At 43.8% G+C, this 21,478-nt stretch overlaps 1 protein-coding gene across 2 annotated transcripts; it reads left to right on the top strand.

Annotated features, from left to right (window-relative positions):
* Window positions 1–665: 665 nt before the first annotated feature.
* On the top strand, window positions 666–8,846 carry LOC133122296 (sterile alpha motif domain-containing protein 9-like). 2 transcript variants are annotated; one of them, XM_061232207.1, is made up of 5 exons: window positions 666–763; window positions 1,013–1,131; window positions 1,318–1,383; window positions 2,715–2,787; window positions 2,930–8,846. In XM_061232207.1, exons 4-5 carry the CDS (start codon window positions 2,784–2,786, stop codon window positions 7,513–7,515), a joined length of 4,590 nt encoding a protein of 1,529 aa, XP_061088191.1. In that variant the 5' UTR covers window positions 666–763; window positions 1,013–1,131; window positions 1,318–1,383; window positions 2,715–2,783; the 3' UTR covers window positions 7,516–8,846. The 2 variants fall into 2 exon arrangements, with proteins under 2 accessions (XP_061088191.1, XP_061088190.1); XM_061232206.1 differs by having other exon boundaries at window positions 1,318–1,444.
* The last annotated feature ends 12,632 nt before the right edge of the window (window positions 8,847–21,478 follow it).

The following is a 21,478-nucleotide window of genomic DNA, read 5'->3' as shown; positions in this document are numbered from 1 at the left end:
CTCTATGGAACTTTGCTGTGACTCACAAATTATCCCCAGATTTAAAAATACAGTTTGCACAGAAAATTATTGAATTTAATTAACAGCATCCACTAGGCACCTCGACATTTGTGTTTGTGTATTTGTGTGTAGGCTGACGTTACGGGTATGACGTGCCTGAGCCTCAAAGTGTTTTATCTAAAGTTCGATCTAAAAAGGTGACTATAGTCAACCTTGAACAATAAAATAAAATAAACGCCACAACTTCCGCCGTGTAAACACATTGTCAAACTACATTTGCGGTCAGGCACTCTTCACCGTAAAAATAATACAAGGATCTTGCGTGTCGAATGTGCTGCGACCAAAACGAACATACGCAATTTAACTTGCATGCGCATCTGCCTAAATGTAAACTGTTCGGGACTTCTCACGGTAAGAAGACATTTTATGACATCATGTCATGTGCCAGTCATATACCATTTTTTTTTAAATGTATATATTTCTCTGTGTATGTGACAAATAAACAACCTTGAACCTTGAACATTCTATCTATCTTTGCCTGAAGACTAATTATGCTTGAATCCCACCTCCAGCTCCGTGACTTTAGGGCGTATCTCTCAGGAAATCGAAACTTATGGAGTAATAAAACTATTCAGCTTGACTTTTTGGCGAATCAGAATCGGGGGGCTGAGATTGCAGCAGTTTCTATAAATTTATGATTTTAGACTGCTGCATACGAAGTTTGTCTTGAATGCAGTCGCGACACTTGAAGAAATCTCCTCGGGTTCGTGTTCTTTTTTTGTGCTTCAGATAATTTCTGTTATTGTATAAGAGAGATTTATATGTCTAATGAAACGTACAACTGTGATTATTATGATATTCTCGAATAGCTACTGTTATTCTTCATTGATTTTGAATCAATTTTTATTATTAGGCAATGATGTAAATACGTAACTCTACATGCTTGAGATAAAGTGTCTTGTTTTTCCTGGTGAATTAGATTTTCACTGAACATGGTTACTTCTGTTTATAGGTTAATAACATCGGCTAAGTCCTGCTACTTCTGGCGCGTAAACTCGCCTATACTATATCCATATAGCGTAAGAAAAATCAACATATAGGCTACTCCAGACCGACGCTTTCCAGCACAAGGTGAGCAAAATCTCAGTTTAGGTGGTTCTGGCTTAGACAATATGCGTATATCCTACAATTGTGATTTCTTCCCTTTTAAATATTTTTTAAGTATTTTATTCCACCCATCGGAAGCTGTTATAGCAATTTTATGCGAAATGAGTAGTGTATAACAATTCTGCTGGCCTTATTTCTTGATTTCTGAAGGCGTGTGCTGCTCCTCGTGACCTTGCTGGTATGAGTCAACCTGCAACATGCTACAGCCTTCATCAGGTTTGAAACCAAACCGAGCCAAGAGAGATAGCTGAACATAAGGTGGAACTATAGTAGAAAAGTAAATACCTGTTTGTGGCTTCAAAATTTCATTTCATTGTCATACAAAATAAAGACAACATAAAATGAAATAAAAATGGTTAGATGGATGGTGAATTAAAAAATAAATAAATAAATAAAAAATAACATTAATTATTCATTATTATTATTATTATTCAAAATGAATGAAATATTCCCTGACCAATCAGCTCACTGGGAAAAAGGCACATGTTGTGTTACCAGAGGTTCCCTTTTATGGAAGCATGAATATATAATAATAATTTAAATTATTAAAAATAAAGCCCCTGACAAACTTTGCTTCCAGGCCATAACTGGGACAGTTTCAGGGAAGTTTCAACTGACTAAAGGTGAAATAGGTCATTTCAGACTTCTAATGGTCAAGAGAGGAATTGCAGCAATAAACACCCCTCAAACCACAACACTGTTCATCCCACCCTTTCTATGTGAACACGCTGACGTTGAACCCCCCCACACACACACCATTGGCTGTGGCAATTAGCAATTAGAACCAATTTTCAACCAATGAGCTTGAATTATTGTACAGCTATACAGTGTGTTGGCCAACTGTATATTTTGAAACCCGAATTTAAGGACTATAAACACAGGCAGAGGGTGAGTCAACATGTCAGTAAGCCTTTTTCAATGATAGGAAGGGATTTACAATGGTCTTGTAACAATGTTTTAACACAATCTTACCTATTGTAACTTTAAAATCAAGGTTCAGAACGTGGTGATGCCTAGCCAAATTTTGAGGTAGCTCCACTAATAAAATGTCCCTTCATTCCACTGCGTTATGTGGTGAAGAAACAAACAGTGTTTATTCCGTGAAGCAGATGGTATTGGCGGCTTCTTTGTTTCTACAGTATTCCAGACATACCTAATAGAATCAATACATACAAAACTATATGTTGCCATGGCAATCTCAAAGCTACTACCATATCACAACCAAAACCACAATGCAATGCTCTTAAAGCCACTAAACACATTTTTCAACATTCTGAGATGGAAAATGTGTCAATGAAGGAAGTAAATGTAGCCTATAAATGAGAGTTATATTTAACATTGCTTCTGGTTTCATGGGAAAGCAGTTATATAATATATGACTGATATAATGTTATAAATTTATGTTATTAATAAAAAAGTGGAGGGTCCAGTTCCACTTTTGCGCTGACGGGCATGGTTCAACCCATATAGTTTCTGCCACATATACTCCCCTTTGCTACATCAGGGTCCGGCTAAACCAGGTTTGCCTGGTTTTGTTTTCTCTACAGATTGATGGAGCTGAGTAAGTGAAACTATTCTGTCTGCCTACAAATGAAAACAGCAACACTCTCCTCACAATGAGTAAGTGTGAAAAATCATTGAATGAAAAATACTTTTTATGTAGTTCTTATTGAACTTTAATTCAATTTCAGAAATAATAAATGCTTTACAAACAAGCTACTTGTTACAATGTTGAAAAAATACTTTTTGTGTTTTTATTTAGTGGAAGGACATAACTGTCAACCAGTTGAAAAATGGAAGGAATGTGATGTCAGCTCTTGGTTGAAGTCCATAGGAGTGAAAGAGAACTACATTAAGAAAATGAATGAGGAGGAAGTTAGTGGGCAAGTTCTCCTGGGACTAACACAAAACTATCTAAAAGAAGAAATTGGAATGAAATCAGGGCAGGCTCACTTGATAATCCAAAAAAGGAATGAGCTGATTGAGTCTTCACGAGTGCAAGAACCTCAAAAAGCCCTAAAAAAGAGAAAAGGTGGAGATGAGAAGGAGCAGCAATCAATAGGCAGTCATGACACAGATGCTGGACCAACACAAGTCCCTCCAGATCCAGAGAATAAGTCACACCAGGAACAGTCAGTTTGTAAGAGGGACTGTAAACCACGGCCTATAGGCAAAAAGGGTTCTGAATGTACATACTTACAGCACAGTGTACTTCTGCCTGAATCTGGTGTTTCTGACCTTACCACACCTTGTCATGAATACAAATCGTTCGCCATAGCAGCTACGTTATCCCGTCAAAGGCTGCAAGCAAAGTTTGCTAGAGAGGTTTTTAAATTTGGCTCTGCATGCATGAATATGCGGTCCAATGGTACCATACATTTTGGGGTGATGGACAGTAAAGGTGACACTGGCTATGTACATGGTGAGGTAATAGGTGTTCCTGTGAAAGGGAAAGACATGTATATTGATGCATTTGATCACATTGAAAAAAGTTTCTCAAAGCAGAATAGTGAACATGTGCGAAAGTGCATACATGAACCAGAGTTTATAAAGGTTGGGAACTGCACAGAGGAACATTATGTCATAGAAGTTGACATTGTGCCAGAAATAAGCATTGTGAAAAACCGAGTTTACCCTGTCCGTCTACCAAATTTCAAAGAAGCATCAAACAAAGTTGAGTTTGAAAAGGAAATCTTCTATGAGAGAATAGGCGCTAAAACAGAACCAGTTAGTGATCACGATATGTTCTACCAACGTATGAAAGACAGAGATGCAAGTAGAGAAAAGGCTGAACAGTCTTGTCTGATCAACACACCGAATATCGTGCAAAACCTTGGAAGAAAATTGGAGAAGTTGGTGACTGGTGGAAAAAAGGTCATAGACAAAGACCAGTGGTACATTCTTGTCACTAACAAATTTGAAAGTGAGCATTTGAGTTCCATTGACTTCATAGTGAACATGAAGATATTCTGTGTCTTTGACTTTGACCCTGATTCTAACCTGTCTGGATTATGCAAGAAATACCATGATCACCATGCCCCAAACTTGCATTTCCTGCATAGTTACAAAATTTCAAGTGAGATGAACATCAGTGCATTTGCGAGCCATTTGAACTTGTTTGAACAGGTCAGCTGGATTTTTTGCAATGGACGAAATGGCTACCGTGGAAATGAAACTCCCTGTGATGAAATGACCTGGATCAAGACTGAAAAGACTCTTCTGAAGGAGGCAGTGTCGGTGATCTGTAAACAAGTTCTTCCCCCAGGCACCTTTTCAGTGATTTTTCTTCTCACTTCACCAGTGGAGCTGCCAATGCTTCACACTTTCTATGAGTTCTACTCTGAGATGCAAGGCCATGAAGACATCATTTGCATTTCGGAATCTGAAGAAAATCACACCACATGGACAGGCTATGCTCAGATATCTTGCAGTCCTGAGACGATAACCAACAAGAGTGTTGTAGGGATGAAAATGAGCCATGTGAATGCCACAGTACAACGTGTTCAGCCTCACACTGTGAATTCCAGGCATTTACCCACCCACGGTAATGCAGTGTGTCTGCTTGAAACCACTGAAGAAGAAAGGATGTCTTCCTTGGAGATCCTGTGTGTAGACCAGTGTGATGATTCCACTGGTGTCTTTGAGGATGAAAAAGAAAAAGTTGAAATGCAGTTTTACAGGGGAGGTAAAGTAAGTTGGGTGAATTTCTGGCTTGCAGAAAACAAAATGGTTGGGGAGTTTATCCAAAGGGACACCTATAAGGATATTACCAATGCCCTGAATTACACTCCCAGATGGAGTAAGGACCAAATGCATGTCAACAGCATCAATATGTACCACCACCCAGGAAGTGGTGGGAGCACCGTTGCACGACATGTACTATGGAACAACAGAAAAGATCTAAGATGTGGAGTTGTAAAAGTATCATTCCCAGTGACCCGTGTCGCAGAGCATGCTGTAAAACTGCGTGAATATGAGGAAAAAGACCAGCAGAAATGCCTTCCTGTACTCCTCCTGGTGGAAGACTATGAAAATGACTATCTAGACAGCCTCAGAAATGAATTGGAAGTTGCAATGAAAGTCAAGAAAATCAATCAAGGAACATTGTGTTTTGTTGTTCTGAGCTGCAGACAGTCACATGACCCAGAAAAAATGTGCAAGGACTCACCTTTACAGAACTTTCCTGTGACTCACAAATTATCCCCAGATGAAAAAATACAATTTGCACAGAAAATGATTGAACTTAAAGAACAGCATCCACCGGAGCACCTCTTGACATTTGTGTTGATGAGTAAAGAGTTTGATAGGGAGTACGTTACCAAATTTGTGACTGATTTGCTGGAAGGCATTGATCACTCTTCTGTTTCCACTCGCCTCATTCTGTACGTGGCTTTACTCAACACACATGTTCAAAACTCTTACCTCACTCAGTCTCATTGTGAGGTTCTCTTGCTACTGACCATGCATGTGAATGAAACACCGGAAACTCTGAGTAGACGCAATGACAGATTCAGAAGGCATTTGTTTGAGTCATCGTTAAGTGAACAAGCCAAACTTCTTTTCATACACTTGAGAAATGAGAAGACAAACATCAAATGTATACGCATGATTCATCCATTAGTCGCTGAAGAACTTCTCCAACAGCTTTTAGGGAGCGATGTGCAGCAGAGCACTGGAGCCATAGGCCTCCTCCATGAAGACGTGCTTTTTGAGAACAGTTTTGGAAAAGACGATTACCACAGATTTCTGCGGGATCTTTGCATGAGGCGCAGCAAGATCAGTAGAGGTGATGAAAAGGACAGTTCCTTTTCCCCTCTCATCGAACATATTCTGGAGGCAGAAACCACAGAGAGGGCAGTTGAAGTTCTGCAGGAAGCCTATGCGCGTTTTGGTGACGATGCCTTCTTTGCTCAGCAACTTGCTCGACTGCATTACACACAAAAAATGTTTGAAAAAGCTGAATACTGGGCAGAGATTGCAGAACGAAAAAAACCAAACAATTCCTTTTTCTTAGACACAAAAGGCCAGGTGTACAAGAGATGGTTCAATGCAAAATGCAAATTACTTGAAGGCAAGATTACTGCTGAAGGCACTGTGGGTGCAATTGCAACAGCACTAAAAGGAATGCAGTGCTTCAGAGCATGCCAGACAGCAGCCAACACAGATCAAGAAACTATCAACACAGGCTACTTTTCTGAAGTTGAACTTGCATTTGATATTTTGAAGCTCATTTTGAGTGTGTTTCCCGATAGAAAGAAAGAGTGTATGCAGTACCTGCTCTCAGAACACATTCCAGAAGCTGTAAAACATCCCTGGATACATTTTCACAGCCAACTGAAAAGCATTCAGAAAAACATGTGGCAAGCCCTTGAACTGATATCTGAAAACCTAGCATATTTCCAGACTGCCGCCACTTCAGACCATGAAACACTCAGCACTGAAATGAAGATAAACAATCCAATAAGGTGGCTAGCGAAAAGATCATCCTGGTATGGTAAACTTTTTGGAGAGGTACCATTGCCTAAACTTAACCAAGGTCTGTTGATGCGCATGAACATTTGCAGCCTTGGTGGTGGTAACATGACTGCCGTCTTTTCACTTTTGTCTGAAAAGAAACGTGCACAGTTAGAACAGATCATTGCTGCTTATCCTGGCAATAAGCATAACTTAGATCAAACTGAAATTGTGACATACATATCGTCACAGATTGCCTTAAGTTGTCTTTCTGCAACTTCTTCCAAACTTGTAACACTTCAAGCCCTTCAGGAACTTAGCCGGAGGTTCCAAAAAGAGAGAGGTAAATATTTGCCTAATGTTCTTTTTTTACAAACTCTGCTATTCTGGCCTGAAGATGATGATAACAACCATGACAGAGATGCCAAATATGAAATCATCATGGCAGCTGTTGATGGTCTCAAACAAGGTTACATCAGCAAAATGAAAGATTTACCTTTACCAAAAGTAAAGAGGGTTTTTACTCATTTCTTTCTTGGCAAAGAAAAAGGACTGAGTAAGATTGTTCACAAGAGCAAGCTGGAAATGGTCAACAAACTTCTCTCAATGTCTGAGAAGAGACAGAAGTGGCTAAGTGGAGATGTGTGGAAAATGCCAGAGGTTGAACTTCTGCTGAAACGTGTTCAAGGTTGGACAAAAGATGGAAAAGTCTACATTGAGGGTGCTGAAAAGAAGCCATTCACGATACATGCTTTGAATTCAGATTCAATCCCTTATGAGAATGAGGATGTTGAGTTCTATCTGGGTTTTACTTTCCAAGGGCCAGTTGCTCATGGCATTACAATCAGCAGGAGTAGCAAGGCAAGGTCCAGTGGTAATCAAACCTTTTCCTGAAGATATACCATCCTGCAGGTTTGCATTTCAACCATAATTTGACCTGCATGACTACTAAGTGGCAGCTCAATCTCTAGCTGTTGAATGAGGTGTGCTTTGCTAAGGTTAGTGTAAAAAGGTACAGGATGGTAGATCTCCAGGAACAGGGTTGGTTACCATTTCTTTATTCAATCGAACACCTACAGCCTGCCTGCGCAAGAGGTATACTCACTGCTCACCTGCTTTTTGAAGGGGGCATGGGAAATGTGTTTTTCTTTAATTATTTTTGAATTCTTGCACTTGGTCACAAATGTTACATTGTAGTGCTTTTAATTTCCAAGAGTTAATTGATTTTGTAATCTGTTAACGTTGAGGTAGCAGCACAATGATTTTACTATAGCCTTACTTGTTGTTAACATTTAACTAGAATGCATACATTAACCCTCCTATTATGTTTGGGGTCAATTTGGGGTCACAACTCTTAAAAACCAATTAATCTTTTTTTTCCATCTTGATACTGTATCATTTTTTATGTTCCATTTTGGTGGGATTAAATAGTAAACATGCAATGAACATAATTCATTGTTTTCCGAAGTCCTGTTCCAACAAGTGCATGTGTTGTATGGGCTTATTTTGTATACATTTGTATATAAAAACTGTATAAAATGTCTGTATAGAAACAATACGATTTTTCACATACAGGTGCCAATCTTTTACTTCCTGTACCTCAGGCACTAAAATGAGATGTTTCTCACAGATTTGTAAGATTTATGGATAAAAGGCTAGTAATTTGTGAAGAGTTACAGAAGCATCTTCTCTGCTCAAGTAAAAATTTCCGCAAGCCTATTATTTAACCTACACTCACTGAGCACTTTATTACACCTACTTATTAATGCTATTATCTAATTAGCCAATTGTGTGGCATTAGTGCAATGCATCAGATACATAATCATGTAGATATGGATCAGGAGCTTCAGTTAATGTTTGCATCAACCATCAGAATGGGGAAAAAATGTGACCATGGAATGATTGTTGGTGGAAGACATGATGGTTTGAGTATCTTAGAAACTGCTGATCTCCTTGGATTTTCACGCATACTAGTCTCTAGTTTGAAAAAAATGGTGAAAAATTTAAATTCCAGTGAGCAGCAGTTCTGCAGACAGAAATGTCTTGTTAATGAGAGATGTCAGAGGAGAATGGCCAGACTGGTCAAAGCTGACAAGATGGTGACAGTAACGCAAATAACCACACAATACCAGAGTGGTATGCAGAAGAGCATCTCTGAACACGAGATGCATCATAACTCTTAAGTGGATAGGCTACAGCAGTAGAAGTCATATTTTATTTATAAATAAGTTATAAATACCTAATAAAGTGCTCATTGTGTGTATGTCTCTGACTGTTTTTTTAATTTCTCATAATGGCTTCCTGGTGGCACGGATGGTGCAGTGGGTAGCACTGCCGCCTCACAGTAAGGAGGTCCTGGGTTCGAATCCCCGTCGGCCGGGGCCTCTCTGTGCGGAGTTTGCATGTTCTCCCCGTGTCTGCGTGGGTTTCCTCCAGGTACTCTGGTTTCCTCCCACAGTCCAAAGACATGCAGGTTAGGCTGATTGAAGAGTCTAAATTGCCCATAGGTATGAGTGTGTGAGTGAATGGTGTGTGTGCCCTGTGATGGACTGGCGACCTGTCCAGGGTGTATTCCTGCCTTTCGCCCAATGTATGCTGGGATAGGCTCCAGCCCCCCTGTGACCCTGTTCAGGATAAGCGTGTTAAGATAATGGATGGATGGATAATGGCTTCCTTGACTTCATGTTCATGCAACAAATGGCAATAATAGACTCCATTGGCAATCAAAAGCCTAGAATCAGGATGACATTCTGAAAGCTCTTACACCTGTACTAAGGAAGTGATTGAATACACTTCCTTAGTGATTGGCTAATCAGAAACAGCTGACCAAGCCAACTGTCCAAAATGTTTGGTTCTCTAAAATGAGGGACTGTAATTCCAACGGGATCACCCAATATGGATGTAAATATCCTCAAATTAAAGGTGACAGTCTGGATTTTAAAGTCATTTTAATTTATTTATTTCAAATCCAATGTGCTGGAGTACAAGCTAAAAGAACAGAAATTGTATAAAATGTTCCAGTGTATAAACCTTTTTTGTTTAATTTTTTATTAAACATAATTACATTTCATTTTGTGTCTGATGTTTTCTATTAGAAGTGCCCATTTTAACAATATTGCTTTGTAAATGGTTGGCATTTATATAGCGCCTTTATCCAAAGCGCTGTACAATTTATGCTTCTCATTCACCCATTCATACACACACTCACACACCAACAGCAATTGGCTGCCATGCAAGGCGCCGACCAGCTCGTCAGGAGCATTTAGGAGTTAGGTGTCTTGGGACACTTCGACACAGCCCGGGCGTGGCAGAGGTGGTGTTCCACCAAGGAGTGGCAGAGGAGGAAATTCTTCTAAAATTATATCAACACGTGTCCCTTGAAGGTAACATGTAAAATGTGTGCTGTTATCTGTTAACGAAAATCAATTAAATGTGTTCTGTACAAACCTTGGGTTATTATTCATGGTTGCATGTCTACTATGTTTTTGCCTATTTCAGCAGTGACAGTTAAGCCTCCATGACCAAATCAGATTATACTGGTTCAGCTGGTTTAGTGGTGGTGTCATGATCATCTTGTTGCATCAAACATTTTCTCATACTTTTCGACACACACACGCACGCACACAAGCACCTACGCACACGTGCAGATACTGTCCTGATGACAAATCTCAAGCTTAATTGCTTTCTCTTTTCTATCCACCAGCTTATTTACCTAAAATGTATTGTTGTGTTTGATTTGTAGAGTAAGCAATTTATTCTCACCTTCCTTTGTGTCAAAAATCTGTTTTGAATTACAATTGAATCAATTGACACTGATTTCAGACAAATGTCTACACTTTTGACAATGATCAAATGACAGTAGACCTGGAGCTTGCCAGGAGACTGGGTAGTAAATTTGCATCCTCTCTACACAGATACAATTACAGAGAACCATGGTACAAGCATGTATGACAAGCTATTTCCTTTTCTTAAAAAAACAAATTTCAATGTGTCTCATAGAGTAACTTAATCACTGTGTGAAATGAGAGGTGCGTTTCACTGCCTGGAGGCTCTCTGCCTCTGACCAAATGTCTGGACCATAGCAGGGCGGCCTGTAGCGTTGTGGTTAGGGTAAATGACTGGGACACGCAGTTCCAATATTGCCAGCAGGGGGAGATACTGAGGCATAAACAGAATCACCAGGCTTCAACACTAGCATCCACATCCACTGTAAATCCACAACTTTGATGACAGCAGTGGGGCCTTTTCCTGAGAAGTGTGGACCTTGCATTTTTATATTACATTTTTAAAGTTTAGTCATTTGGCAGACACTTTTAATCCAAAGCGACTTACAAGTGTATAGGTTTTTCCACAGGTTAAAAGCATCAAATCCATAACTAGTAAAATATGCAATAACTAGTAAGATACGCAGGTATTGCAGGAGAGTAACTCTCTCCATTGTATAATGGCTGCTGAATGTTTGTGGGAAAGTGCAGGATCGGACATTAGCAAGACATGCATTCCCCAAAGTGCTAAAAAATAATATAACCTCAGAAATCAAATGGCTTTACACTTTAAGAACAGTTCATTCCGTCAGGATTATGATCAAATGTAAAGCCGAATGCATGTCAATACATTTTCTTTTGGTACAACGTAAGTCAATTTCATTCAAAAAGTAAACTGGCCCCAATAATGGAAAAAAAGGCATCAGTTGCTTGTAAGAACCTCTGAACTCAGAACTTTGCTTGGAACTCAGCCTGTCCTTTGAATTAACTCTCCACAGTGGGAGTCTGAGCTGTACGGTAAATCCACTATGGGACTAGCAGGTTTAAGGCAGTGGCCTGCTCAAAGTGCAAAACACAAATGAAGTGAAACACATGATTGTTATAAACACTGCTGGGTTTGATTTCTCTTTTTGTCATCCTCTACCTGTGGGAATCTATAACGCCTTTATTGTGGTTTTCAAAGAGACGGATGGGGAATCCCCAGTTCAGTCCCACATCATGTCCCACTCTTCTGCCCGCTTTTCAACAAAAAAACATTTAAAAGCAATACATTTCCCGCAATCGAAACGTTCACTCCGAGGAGACTTTTTATGACGGTAGTTCAACACTGGATATGCACTCTCCTTTCACTCTCCAACAGTTTTGTTTGCACTGTTTTGTTGTTCCCTGAGCTGGATTGTGTAGTATGACATTGCAGACCTGTAACATAATTATATAGCCACGGACGTGAGTGAGTGTTGTGATGTAATGCAGTCTATCTGGTTACACCTCCCAAAGCAGCAGCTGACTGCCATTGAAGATCAGCTGGGGGACCATGAAGTGGACAATCTTAAGGAAAAATAGCCATTCCATACTTCATGCGTTTTGCTACCATGCTGTCTAATTTATTGAGTGTAATTTGTACTGTCTGTGTACCATGCAACTTTGATAGTACCAAAGAGTTCTGTTTTGCTTTGTGAAATATGAACCGTTTCACGTCATATATATTTTTTTAAAAAGCTGTACCGAAAGCAAATTCCAACAGTTTGTGGTCATTTAACTAAACTGAACTGAACTGCTCTTTCTCCATTTTAGTTTTGGCTTTAATGGCATGACAAATGAATACATGTGTTGTCAAAGCATACAAAATGTAAAAATACAAATCACTTTTTCACATTGACGCAACTTAGCTTCAAAGTATTCGCATTTCTAAATAAACAAATACGACTGTATTTTCATTCATTACGATATTACGATGCATCTAACTATCAAGGAATCCTGATTACTTTAACAACATTCCATGTTTAGATCATGAATGTTTTAGGATAAAGAAATCTATTGACACCAATTTACGTTGGAACATGAACCAATTTTACCACATTATCATTGGATGTAATGTTTCATCACCATCATCCTTCATCACAGGGGTTTTCAATCTTTTTTGACACGCGCTCCCCCCAGTTTGTACGTTTGTCACCCCAGGATGTTCTCTCTAACGTCCTCTCTTGCCAGGCAGTACACTGGGGAAGGAGCCTCTGTCTCGCTACAAGTATCCCTGTGGGTGAGGGTTAGTAGATGGGTTAGACTCTATGGATGGGTAGGACTGTATAGGGCTGTTCGTATTTTAACACCGCACACAATCTGGAGTGTCGGCCAGAACACTACTTCAAGGCCAGAATGTTCAGGGCAGGAGGGGCGCACGTGAGAGAGGACACAGAATGAGGAGACGGGATTGGATGCAATCACTTGTATTATCCACAAGATATCACAGTGCAACAAGGTGTGTGTATATTCCAGTTCTTTCTCTACATTGAGTAGATGGCTAGTGTGTGGTTCTGAAAATAAAGAGAAATAATAATAAGCATAGGGCTACAACGTAGCACGCATGCATGTGTCATAGTTAACAAGCTAGTCAGCTTGCAGCATCACCGAGCAACAAGCAGGCAAATGACCAGCTAGATAATACCAGTAAACTATGTCCTTACACAGTACTAAGCAAACTAAGCATACAGATAAACCAAATAACACATTTGGCATATATGCGCCGGATAAAGGTCTGTGTGCTGGCACAATACGCGTAATTTAGCAGCTAATAATAACGTCAGCCAACACGGTAGTAAATGCTATAAGTGCGAACATTTTTCTCCCTCGCTTAAACTAGCAACAGGCAATTCACTTCTCCCAACACATTTCATAGCTTAACATACAGCCTTAACTTCATATTAGAAAACTTACTTCGTTCATAGACGCACACTTTAAGCTACCGGGTATACTTTGCTCAGACAACACGGAGAGCAATGAAGTTGCTACTTCAACAGCGCGCCAGCCTAAAAGTAAACAATAGGTCTTGCGTCTTAACGTAGGTGCTGGGAATATCAAATTAAAAGTTCATAAGCATGAAAAGGAGAAATAAACAGAATAGAAGTCCTGAGCCTTTTGTACAGCCGCCCCCAAATGTACAAGTTACATTTGCACCACTCAAAAGGCTACCCTAACTTAAACAAGACTCAAAGGGGGTGGCTGCTGTCTTCAGCCGGAAGGGCAGGCAGGATAACCAGCCGGGCGACTGGCCGTGTGTACGTTCTGTCCTTGACCCTTACATCTGCTGACCTGATGTGGCCATCCGGACTAGGGTGAACCTTTACGATGTGCCCAGTCGGCCACAAGGCCCTCGGCAACTGGGGGTCCACGATCATTGTCACAGAGCCCTCTGTGACATCGGCTGGAGATGACTGCCACTTCGACCGGGCCTGTAGCCCAGGTAGATACAGTCGAATGAAACGGGCCCAGAAGTGGTCAGCAAGCACTTGTGCATGCCTCCACCGCCTACGACTGAGGAGCTCCTCCTTGGGGTAGACGACCTGAGGCAGGGACGCGTCAGGCCGCCCCATCAGTAGGCAGTTGGGTGTCACGGGGTCTGGATCGCTGACATCAGATGGAACGTAGCCCAATGGCTTGGCGTTCAGGATCCCTTCCACTTCGATGAGGACGGTGCGGAGGACCTCTTCCTGTAGGGGCTGTGCACCGACTGTGGTGTACAAGGCGGTCTTCACGGATCGGATCTCCCGCTCCCACACACCCCCAAAGTGGGGGGCAGCAGGAGGATTGAAGCGGAAGTCAATTTTCTGTGGGGCAAGGAGCAGCTGGAGGTCAGCGGACATTGCTGCAAATGCCTCGCTCAGCTCTCTCTCGCCACCTCTAAAGTTAGTGCCCTGGTCTGAGTAGAGCTCGGCAGGTCTTCCCCTCCTAGCAATAAACCGACGTAGGGCCATTAGAAAGGAGTCGGTGTCAATCGAAGTCAGGACGTCAAGGTGTACAGCCCTGACAGTGAGGCATTTAAATATTATTCCCCACCTCTTTTCTGTGCGCCGCCCCACTCTGACCTCAAACGGCCCGAAGCAGTCGACGCCTGTCGAGTGGAAAGCAGGCTTAAAGAGACGGAGGCGGGCTACAGGTAAGTCAGCCATTCTGGGGACTGTAGGCTTTGCTTTCCAGCGGCGGCATTCTGTACAAGTTCTTTGGAAGCGACGGACTGCCTCTCTTCCCCGCAGAATCCAGTACGTGCGTCGGATTTCAGCAAAGACACGTTCTGGTCCTGGGTGCTTCAGACGGCTGTCGAAGTCCTGTATGAGGAGGCAGGTTACTGGATGTGAGGGATCCAGCACCACCGGGTGTAGGCTGGTGTACGCCAGATTTTCGGACCGGCGGAGACGACCACCGACCCTGATGAGCTGTCCGGTGACGTCCAACTCTGGGGACAGGTTCAGGAGGCGGCTGCTGCGCTGAACAGGTTTCCCTGCTTTAAGGAGACGGAGTTCTTCAGGGAAGCTGTCTCGCTGTGCCCTGTTAAGGAGAAGTCTCTCAGCCTGGCGGTAATCCTCTGCATTAGCGCAGCTCTCCTCTGTAGCCGCCCCATGAAGCTCCTGGACAGTGGCTTGTAGCAGTTCCTTCCATGTGCTATGTTGGAGGAGGTCTGAGTCAGACTGATTTGCAGCTACAGATGTCACACCACAGAAAGTTAGTTTGCGCAACTCAGTGGTATCTGGAGGGTCTCCCACTGCATTGGTAGGGTCAGCAGGCCACTGGTTAGGATCCATAAGAAGAAAGGGGGGCCCTTGACTCCATCTGTTGGGCCTTACCAGGTCCTGCAGTGTTTTTCCACGGGTGATATCATCGGCAGGGTTCTGTGCCGAGTCGACGTATCGCCAGGTGTGCTGGTTGGTCATCTCTTGGATCTCCGCTACGCGAGTGCCAACGAAGACCTTGTAGCGGCAGGATTCAGATCGCAGCCAGGCCAGTACAGTTGTCGAGTCGGACCACATGACGGTCTTCTGAACCTCCAAAGTGAGCTCATCACTAAGGAGTTTGGAGAGCTGGGCTCCTGTGAGTGCACCACACAGCTCCAGCCGGGGCATTGAGTGCAGATGTCTTGGGGCTACCCGGGATCGGGCCATCACGAAGGCCAGGTGCACGGTGCCATCGTTGTCCACCACTCTAAGATACGCCACCGCACCATAGGCCTGCTCAGATGCGTCACAAAAGATGTGCAGCTCTCTTTCTCTCACTGAGGCAGCGATGGCCTTAGGTGTGTACGGACGACTGAGGCTTACTTGAGGGAGGAAGCGTAGCTCTTCTTCCCAGTCTCTCCACTGCTGGACGAGGTCTGGAGGAAGCTGGGTGTCATCCCATCCTCTCTGCTTGTCCCACAGGCATCTCACCAGCATCTTGGCTCTCGTTGTATACGGCAGGATGAAGCCTAAGGGGTCGTATTGGCTGGCGAGCACCTTGTAGATGTTGCGCATGGTGGGCTCACCATACTGGACTGGACGATGTTTGTACCCCAGCATGTCAGTGGAGAAGTGCCAGCTGAGGCCTAGTGTGGACTCTGGACTGTCTGTGTTGTCTTGTGCAAGCCAGAGTTCTGCGCTGTTGGACCTAGCATCTTCGGGGAGGTGGCTAATGACGCTAGGTTCATTGCTGGCCCACTGCCGAAGCACAAAGCCAGCTGAGGACAGGAGGGCTCTCAGCTTGTCCACCAGGTCTCGTGCCGCTGTGGTGGAGGGAAGACTCTGGAGGCAATTGTCCACATAAAAGCATTTCTCAATGGAGTTTCTCACCTCATCTTCTGGCTGGCTGTTATCTCTTGTGTGGCGTTGCAAGGCAAATGTAGCACAGCACGGGCTACATGTGGTGCCAAACGGGAGTACCTGCCATTCATATACTGCCGCCGGCTCATCTTGGCGCAGGTCGCGCCACACAAAACGCAGGAGAGGGCGATCTTTGGGGAGCAGTCGAACTTGGTGGAACATGCTCTTTATGTCTCCACTTATGGCTATTGCATGTTCCCGAAATCTGAGGAGAACTCCCAGCAGCGATGCCCCTAGGGTAGGCCCAGGTAAGAGGTAGTCATTCAGGTTGTACCCTCGATGTTGGAATGAGCAGTTGAAGACAAGGCGGTGCTTGCCATTATGGCTAACAAGGTGGTGGGGGATGTACCATGCCTCATCTCCCCGGTTCAGTTCTGATGGGTCAAGCCTGACAACTGACCCTGCTTGGATCAACTTTTCAATCTCTGCCCGGTACACCTTGGCCTTTTTAGGATCTCTCTGGAGTCTTCTCTCGACTCCCCTCAAGCTAGGGATGACGGCGTCAGGGGTAGCCTGGAGGCGTGGCATATCTTTGCGGCGCAGCAATGGAGTGGCATAGCGCAATATACCATCAACCTCCCCACGGGTGGTGTTGTCTTGTTGCGAGCGCGTCACCACTTTGCTGCTCCTGAGGGGTATGACATCCGTCTGCCAGAGTTTCTCCACATGCTTCATTAGCTCGCTCACCTGAGGGGGGACAGAGGTCAACAGGCACTGCTGTGGGCTGTTCGATCGGCAGATGACACTGGAGGGGCCCTGTAGCGTCCAGCCCAGCCGGGTGTGGATGGCAGCAGGGCCGTCGGGGGGGCCCAGACGCACAGGCTCAGTGGGGGTGACGAGGTGTGGATGGTCACTGCCTATGAGCAGCAGTGGTTGGATCTTCTTGAATGGCTGGAGGGGTAGCCCGGACAGATGCTTATACTTTTTTTGGAGTGCTTCGATGGGGTAAGTATGATCTGCGAGGTCGATGTTAGCTGCTGTGAAGGCGTTGGTGATGCGATAGCGGGTCTTTGGCCAAGCCTTGGCATCGTTCTCTCCGACCCGTCGTCCAATACCGCATAGGTATGGAGGGTGCGGCTGCCGTGGTGCAGGGACACTGGGATGACTTTGAGCAGGATCCGGCTGCCCTCTGTTGGCCGGTCGAGGTAAAACACACTTGTTGACACCTCACCTCTATCCTGATTCACCACTGCCTGTGTTGTTCCCTTCTGCTGCCCCGTATTGACATCGTGTAGGACTTGAAGATGGCGACCATTGCACAGCTTGCAGGGCTTCTTCAAATTGCACTGGGCTGCTTGGTGTGGGCGAGCACAGCGCCAGCATCTTTTGTTGGACTTTATCCACTCCGTCAGCTGGTCTTTGTTGAGTTTACTTATGGCTGCACACTGGCTTAGGTGATGTTCACGGTTATCACAGAAGGCACAGTAAGGTGAAGGCTTACCATTGGTAGGAGAGCTACTGGGAGGTTTAATTTCCCTCTGTGTGTTCTCTGATCCATGCAGCACAGTGACAGGATGTTTTCCGAATTGCTTGTGAGGCTTCAGACTATTCTGGTTGTCTTTGCCTGCTGTGGAGGATAGCTGACCATCGAAATCTTGGCACCAGGACTCGTACTTCAGCCATTCGGCTAGGTCGTTGAGGGTGTAGGTATTGCCTGACTGACTGAACGTGCGTCTGCGGAACTCCGCTCGCTGCTCGGGTGGTAACTTGCTGAGCAGGCGAGCAACATGAGAACCACACTGCAGCTCCACTTCTCCATCAGCGCCAAGTGTCTTTAACATACCCACCAGCGACTGGATCTGAAGAGAGAATCTTTCGAAGGCAGCCACATTTCCACGCCTGATGTCGGGTGAGTCCATTACTGTGGCAATTCGCTTCAGCGCTAACTGGTGTGGTTGGCCAAACTTCTCATTCAGAGCCATCATGGTGTCAGTAAAGGGTGTACGGGAGTGGAGGTAAGCGTCAGCAATCAGTTTGGCCTCCTCCAGCTTAAGGTGGTCTGTGAGCACTTGATACTTAAACACTTCTGAGCTGTAAGGGGGTAACAAGTTCTCTAAGGCGATCTTGAGGTGGGCGAACTCACCAGGGTCTCGATGTGAGAGGTTGGGAATGGTTGGACGAGGGCCACGGTACGCTGTGTCCAAACTGGGGCTCTGATAAGATGGCCTTGGGTACAAGGATGGCCAACTTGGTGTGTAGAGAGGGTGCTGAGGAGGCTGTTGGCGGCGTACTGGTGGGTTTACAGGCACTTCATATGGCGTGGAGGTGTACCTGTGTGGTGCTGAAGCCACACTGGACCAGGCAGGAGGCTGTAGCGGGATAGCCGCGGGAGCATACATGGGGTGACTAGCCCTGGTGGGTCTCTGGGCTGGGCCTGCTGGCCGCAGCTGGTCTGGTGTTGACTGGTTCTGCTTGGCTGCTAAAGTGTCAGCTTTCATTTCTTGCAGTTCAATCATAAGTCTGTCGAGGCGTTCAATCTCAGGTTGGTTGCTAGTTGCATCTCCGTCGCATAGCGGCGGTGGCGGTAGGGGCCAGTCATCATCCTCATCGGCTTTCACTGGGTTCAGGTGGTTGTCAGACACTTCTTGTGACTGTTGGAGGCTGCGCGCAGCACTGACCAGCTGTTGCAGGTCTGCGCGGACTTCTTTTAGTTCTTCCAGGTCGGCTGACATACGCTGATGAGACTGCTGAAGCAGGCGCCGCTCATTCTGGATCTCCTCTAACTCTGTTGTGATGACTGCGGCTTGTTGGGTTTCGTGGCGCAGGCCATAACCGGGGGTAAGATGACCACGTGACCTCTCTTCTCCTCCGTCTTGATGTAGCTGGTGGGCTAGCTGTTCCTCCTGGTCATGCAGCAGACCTTTGAGTGCGTAGCATGCTTCGATTTTGAGGGCAGCATCCCGGTTCAGCGGCGGGCGTAGTGGAGTAGAATACTGAGAGGTGAGGGTGGTCTTCTCGGCCGCTCCCTTCATGTGAGTCATCTGTTCTCTGTCGTGTCTGCGCCAGTGCGATCCAAGGCCATGGAGATTTACCTCATAGTCTTCAAAACGAAGAGGGGGGCGTCTGGGGCGCGCACCATAGGCTTCATATCCATGAACATCCATATTGAGCTAGATTGAGTGCAATGTAGATCCGGCTCGAAGGACCATTAATGTGGGTGAGGGTTAGTAGATGGGTTAGACTCTATGGATGGGTAGGACTGTATAGGGCTGTTCGTATTTTAACACCGCACACAATCTGGAGTGTCGGCCAGAACACTACTTCAAGGCCAGAATGTTCAGGGCAGGAGGGGCGCACGTGAGAGAGGACACAGAATGAGGAGACGGGATTGGATGCAATCACTTGTATTATCCACAAGATATCACAGTGCAACAAGGTGTGTGTATATTCCAGTTCTTTCTCTACATTGAGTAGATGGCTAGTGTGTGGTTCTGAAAATAAAGAGAAATAATAATAAGCATAGGGCTACAACGTAGCACGCATGCATGTGTCATAGTTAACAAGCTAGTCAGCTTGCAGCATCACCGAGCAACAAGCAGGCAAATGACCAGCTAGATAATACCAGTAAACTATGTCCTTACACAGTACTAAGCAAACTAAGCATACAGATAAACCAAATAACACATTTGGCATATATGCGCCGGATAAAGGTCTGTGTGCTGGCACAATACGCGTAATTTAGCAGCTAATAATAACGTCAGCCAACACGGTAGTAAATGCTATAAGTGCGAACATTTTTCTCCCTCGCTTAAACTAGCAACAGGCAATTCACTTCTCCCAACACATTTCATAGCTTAACATACAGCCTTAACTTCATATTAGAAAACTTACTTCGTTCATAGACGCACACTTTAAGCTACCGGGTATACTTTGCTCAGACAACACGGAGAGCAATGAAGTTGCTACTTCAACAGCGCGCCAGCCTAAAAGTAAACAATAGGTCTTGCGTCTTAACGTAGGTGCTGGGAATATCAAATTAAAAGTTCATAAGCATGAAAAGGAGAAATAAACAGAATAGAAGTCCTGAGCCTTTTGTACAATCCCATAAGCCCAATGAGCGAATAGCAATCAGTCAGTTGATGAGTACTGCATGGGTGTACAGCAGTGGAGGCTCCTCCATAGAGGTGGAGGAGGCCTGGCATCCCCAATAATTTGAGAGAAGAGAGAGATTTAAAAAAAACAATAAATATATTTATTTTATTTATTTATTTTAACAAAAAACATATTTTTTATTTTTTATATTCATATTATTTTAGTTTTGTTCATAAATCTAAATTTTCCCATGGCTAAAACCCAATATTGCAATTGTAAAGCAACAGGCCAGATTTCCCTATCAGTTTGTATTAAGGGAGGCCAGGCCTCCCCTAGGAAATTAGCTTTTCATAGAAGTCAATGTAATGCATTTTTTTTCATGCCAATATGTGATTGGCCAGATCACTGAAAATGGGTGGGCAACGGAGGCCTGGCCTCACCATGCATTGTGTCCAGGGCTGAAAGATTGACATTTTGTTCGTCCAATCACATGCTACTGGTTCATTTGGAATCAACTATCCTTTCCTTTCCTATTCAACACAGAAGCCATTTTGAGAATTCGCTAGTCACTTCAGTCAAACAAACACTCGCCATAGTGGCTACGAGTGTCCTATCAACTTGTGCTTTTCAGGAAATTTAGAGAACACCCCTGGCTATCATCCCTGGAGTTTATAGCTCATTTGGCCAAACATTTTTGCTTAAAACTACCTCGGAAGTCAGCGAGATTCTGGCGCAATTTGAGATCTTGGGCTGGAGATATGCAGATTCCAGATACTAGGGAGTGAGAATGACATTCAATAGGTCATGTTAGACACCATTTGGGATTTATTGAACAGTTTTATTTTTAATGTAGTCCATTTCGTTTTATTACAAGTCAATTTAATAATCTTCCATATCAAATTGCTGAATTGTTGCTCTGTGAGGAAATTAACTCTAAATACGAATAGAGTGCTGCCCTCTAGTGGATAACGTTAACGTTAGATAAAGCCAACTGGAACCATATTTTTTACATATTTTATATTAAATATATTGAATAAAACTACATATGATAAAGAAAGTGTTATCTTATCTTTTTTATATGCTAAACTTGATTAAATTGGTGATTACATGTTGAAGCTGTAGAAGAATGAAAAATGTAAGCTAAACAAAATTGTTTTTAACTACATAATTAAAATTCCTGCCTTTTACACATGTTCACTTGGCATTTATATTACA

Source organism: Conger conger, chromosome 2 (assembly GCF_963514075.1).
Source record: "Conger conger chromosome 2, fConCon1.1, whole genome shotgun sequence".
In the NCBI taxonomy this organism is placed as follows: Eukaryota; Metazoa; Chordata; class Actinopteri; order Anguilliformes; family Congridae; genus Conger; species Conger conger.
This window is presented reverse-complemented; position numbering and strand designations above follow the sequence as displayed.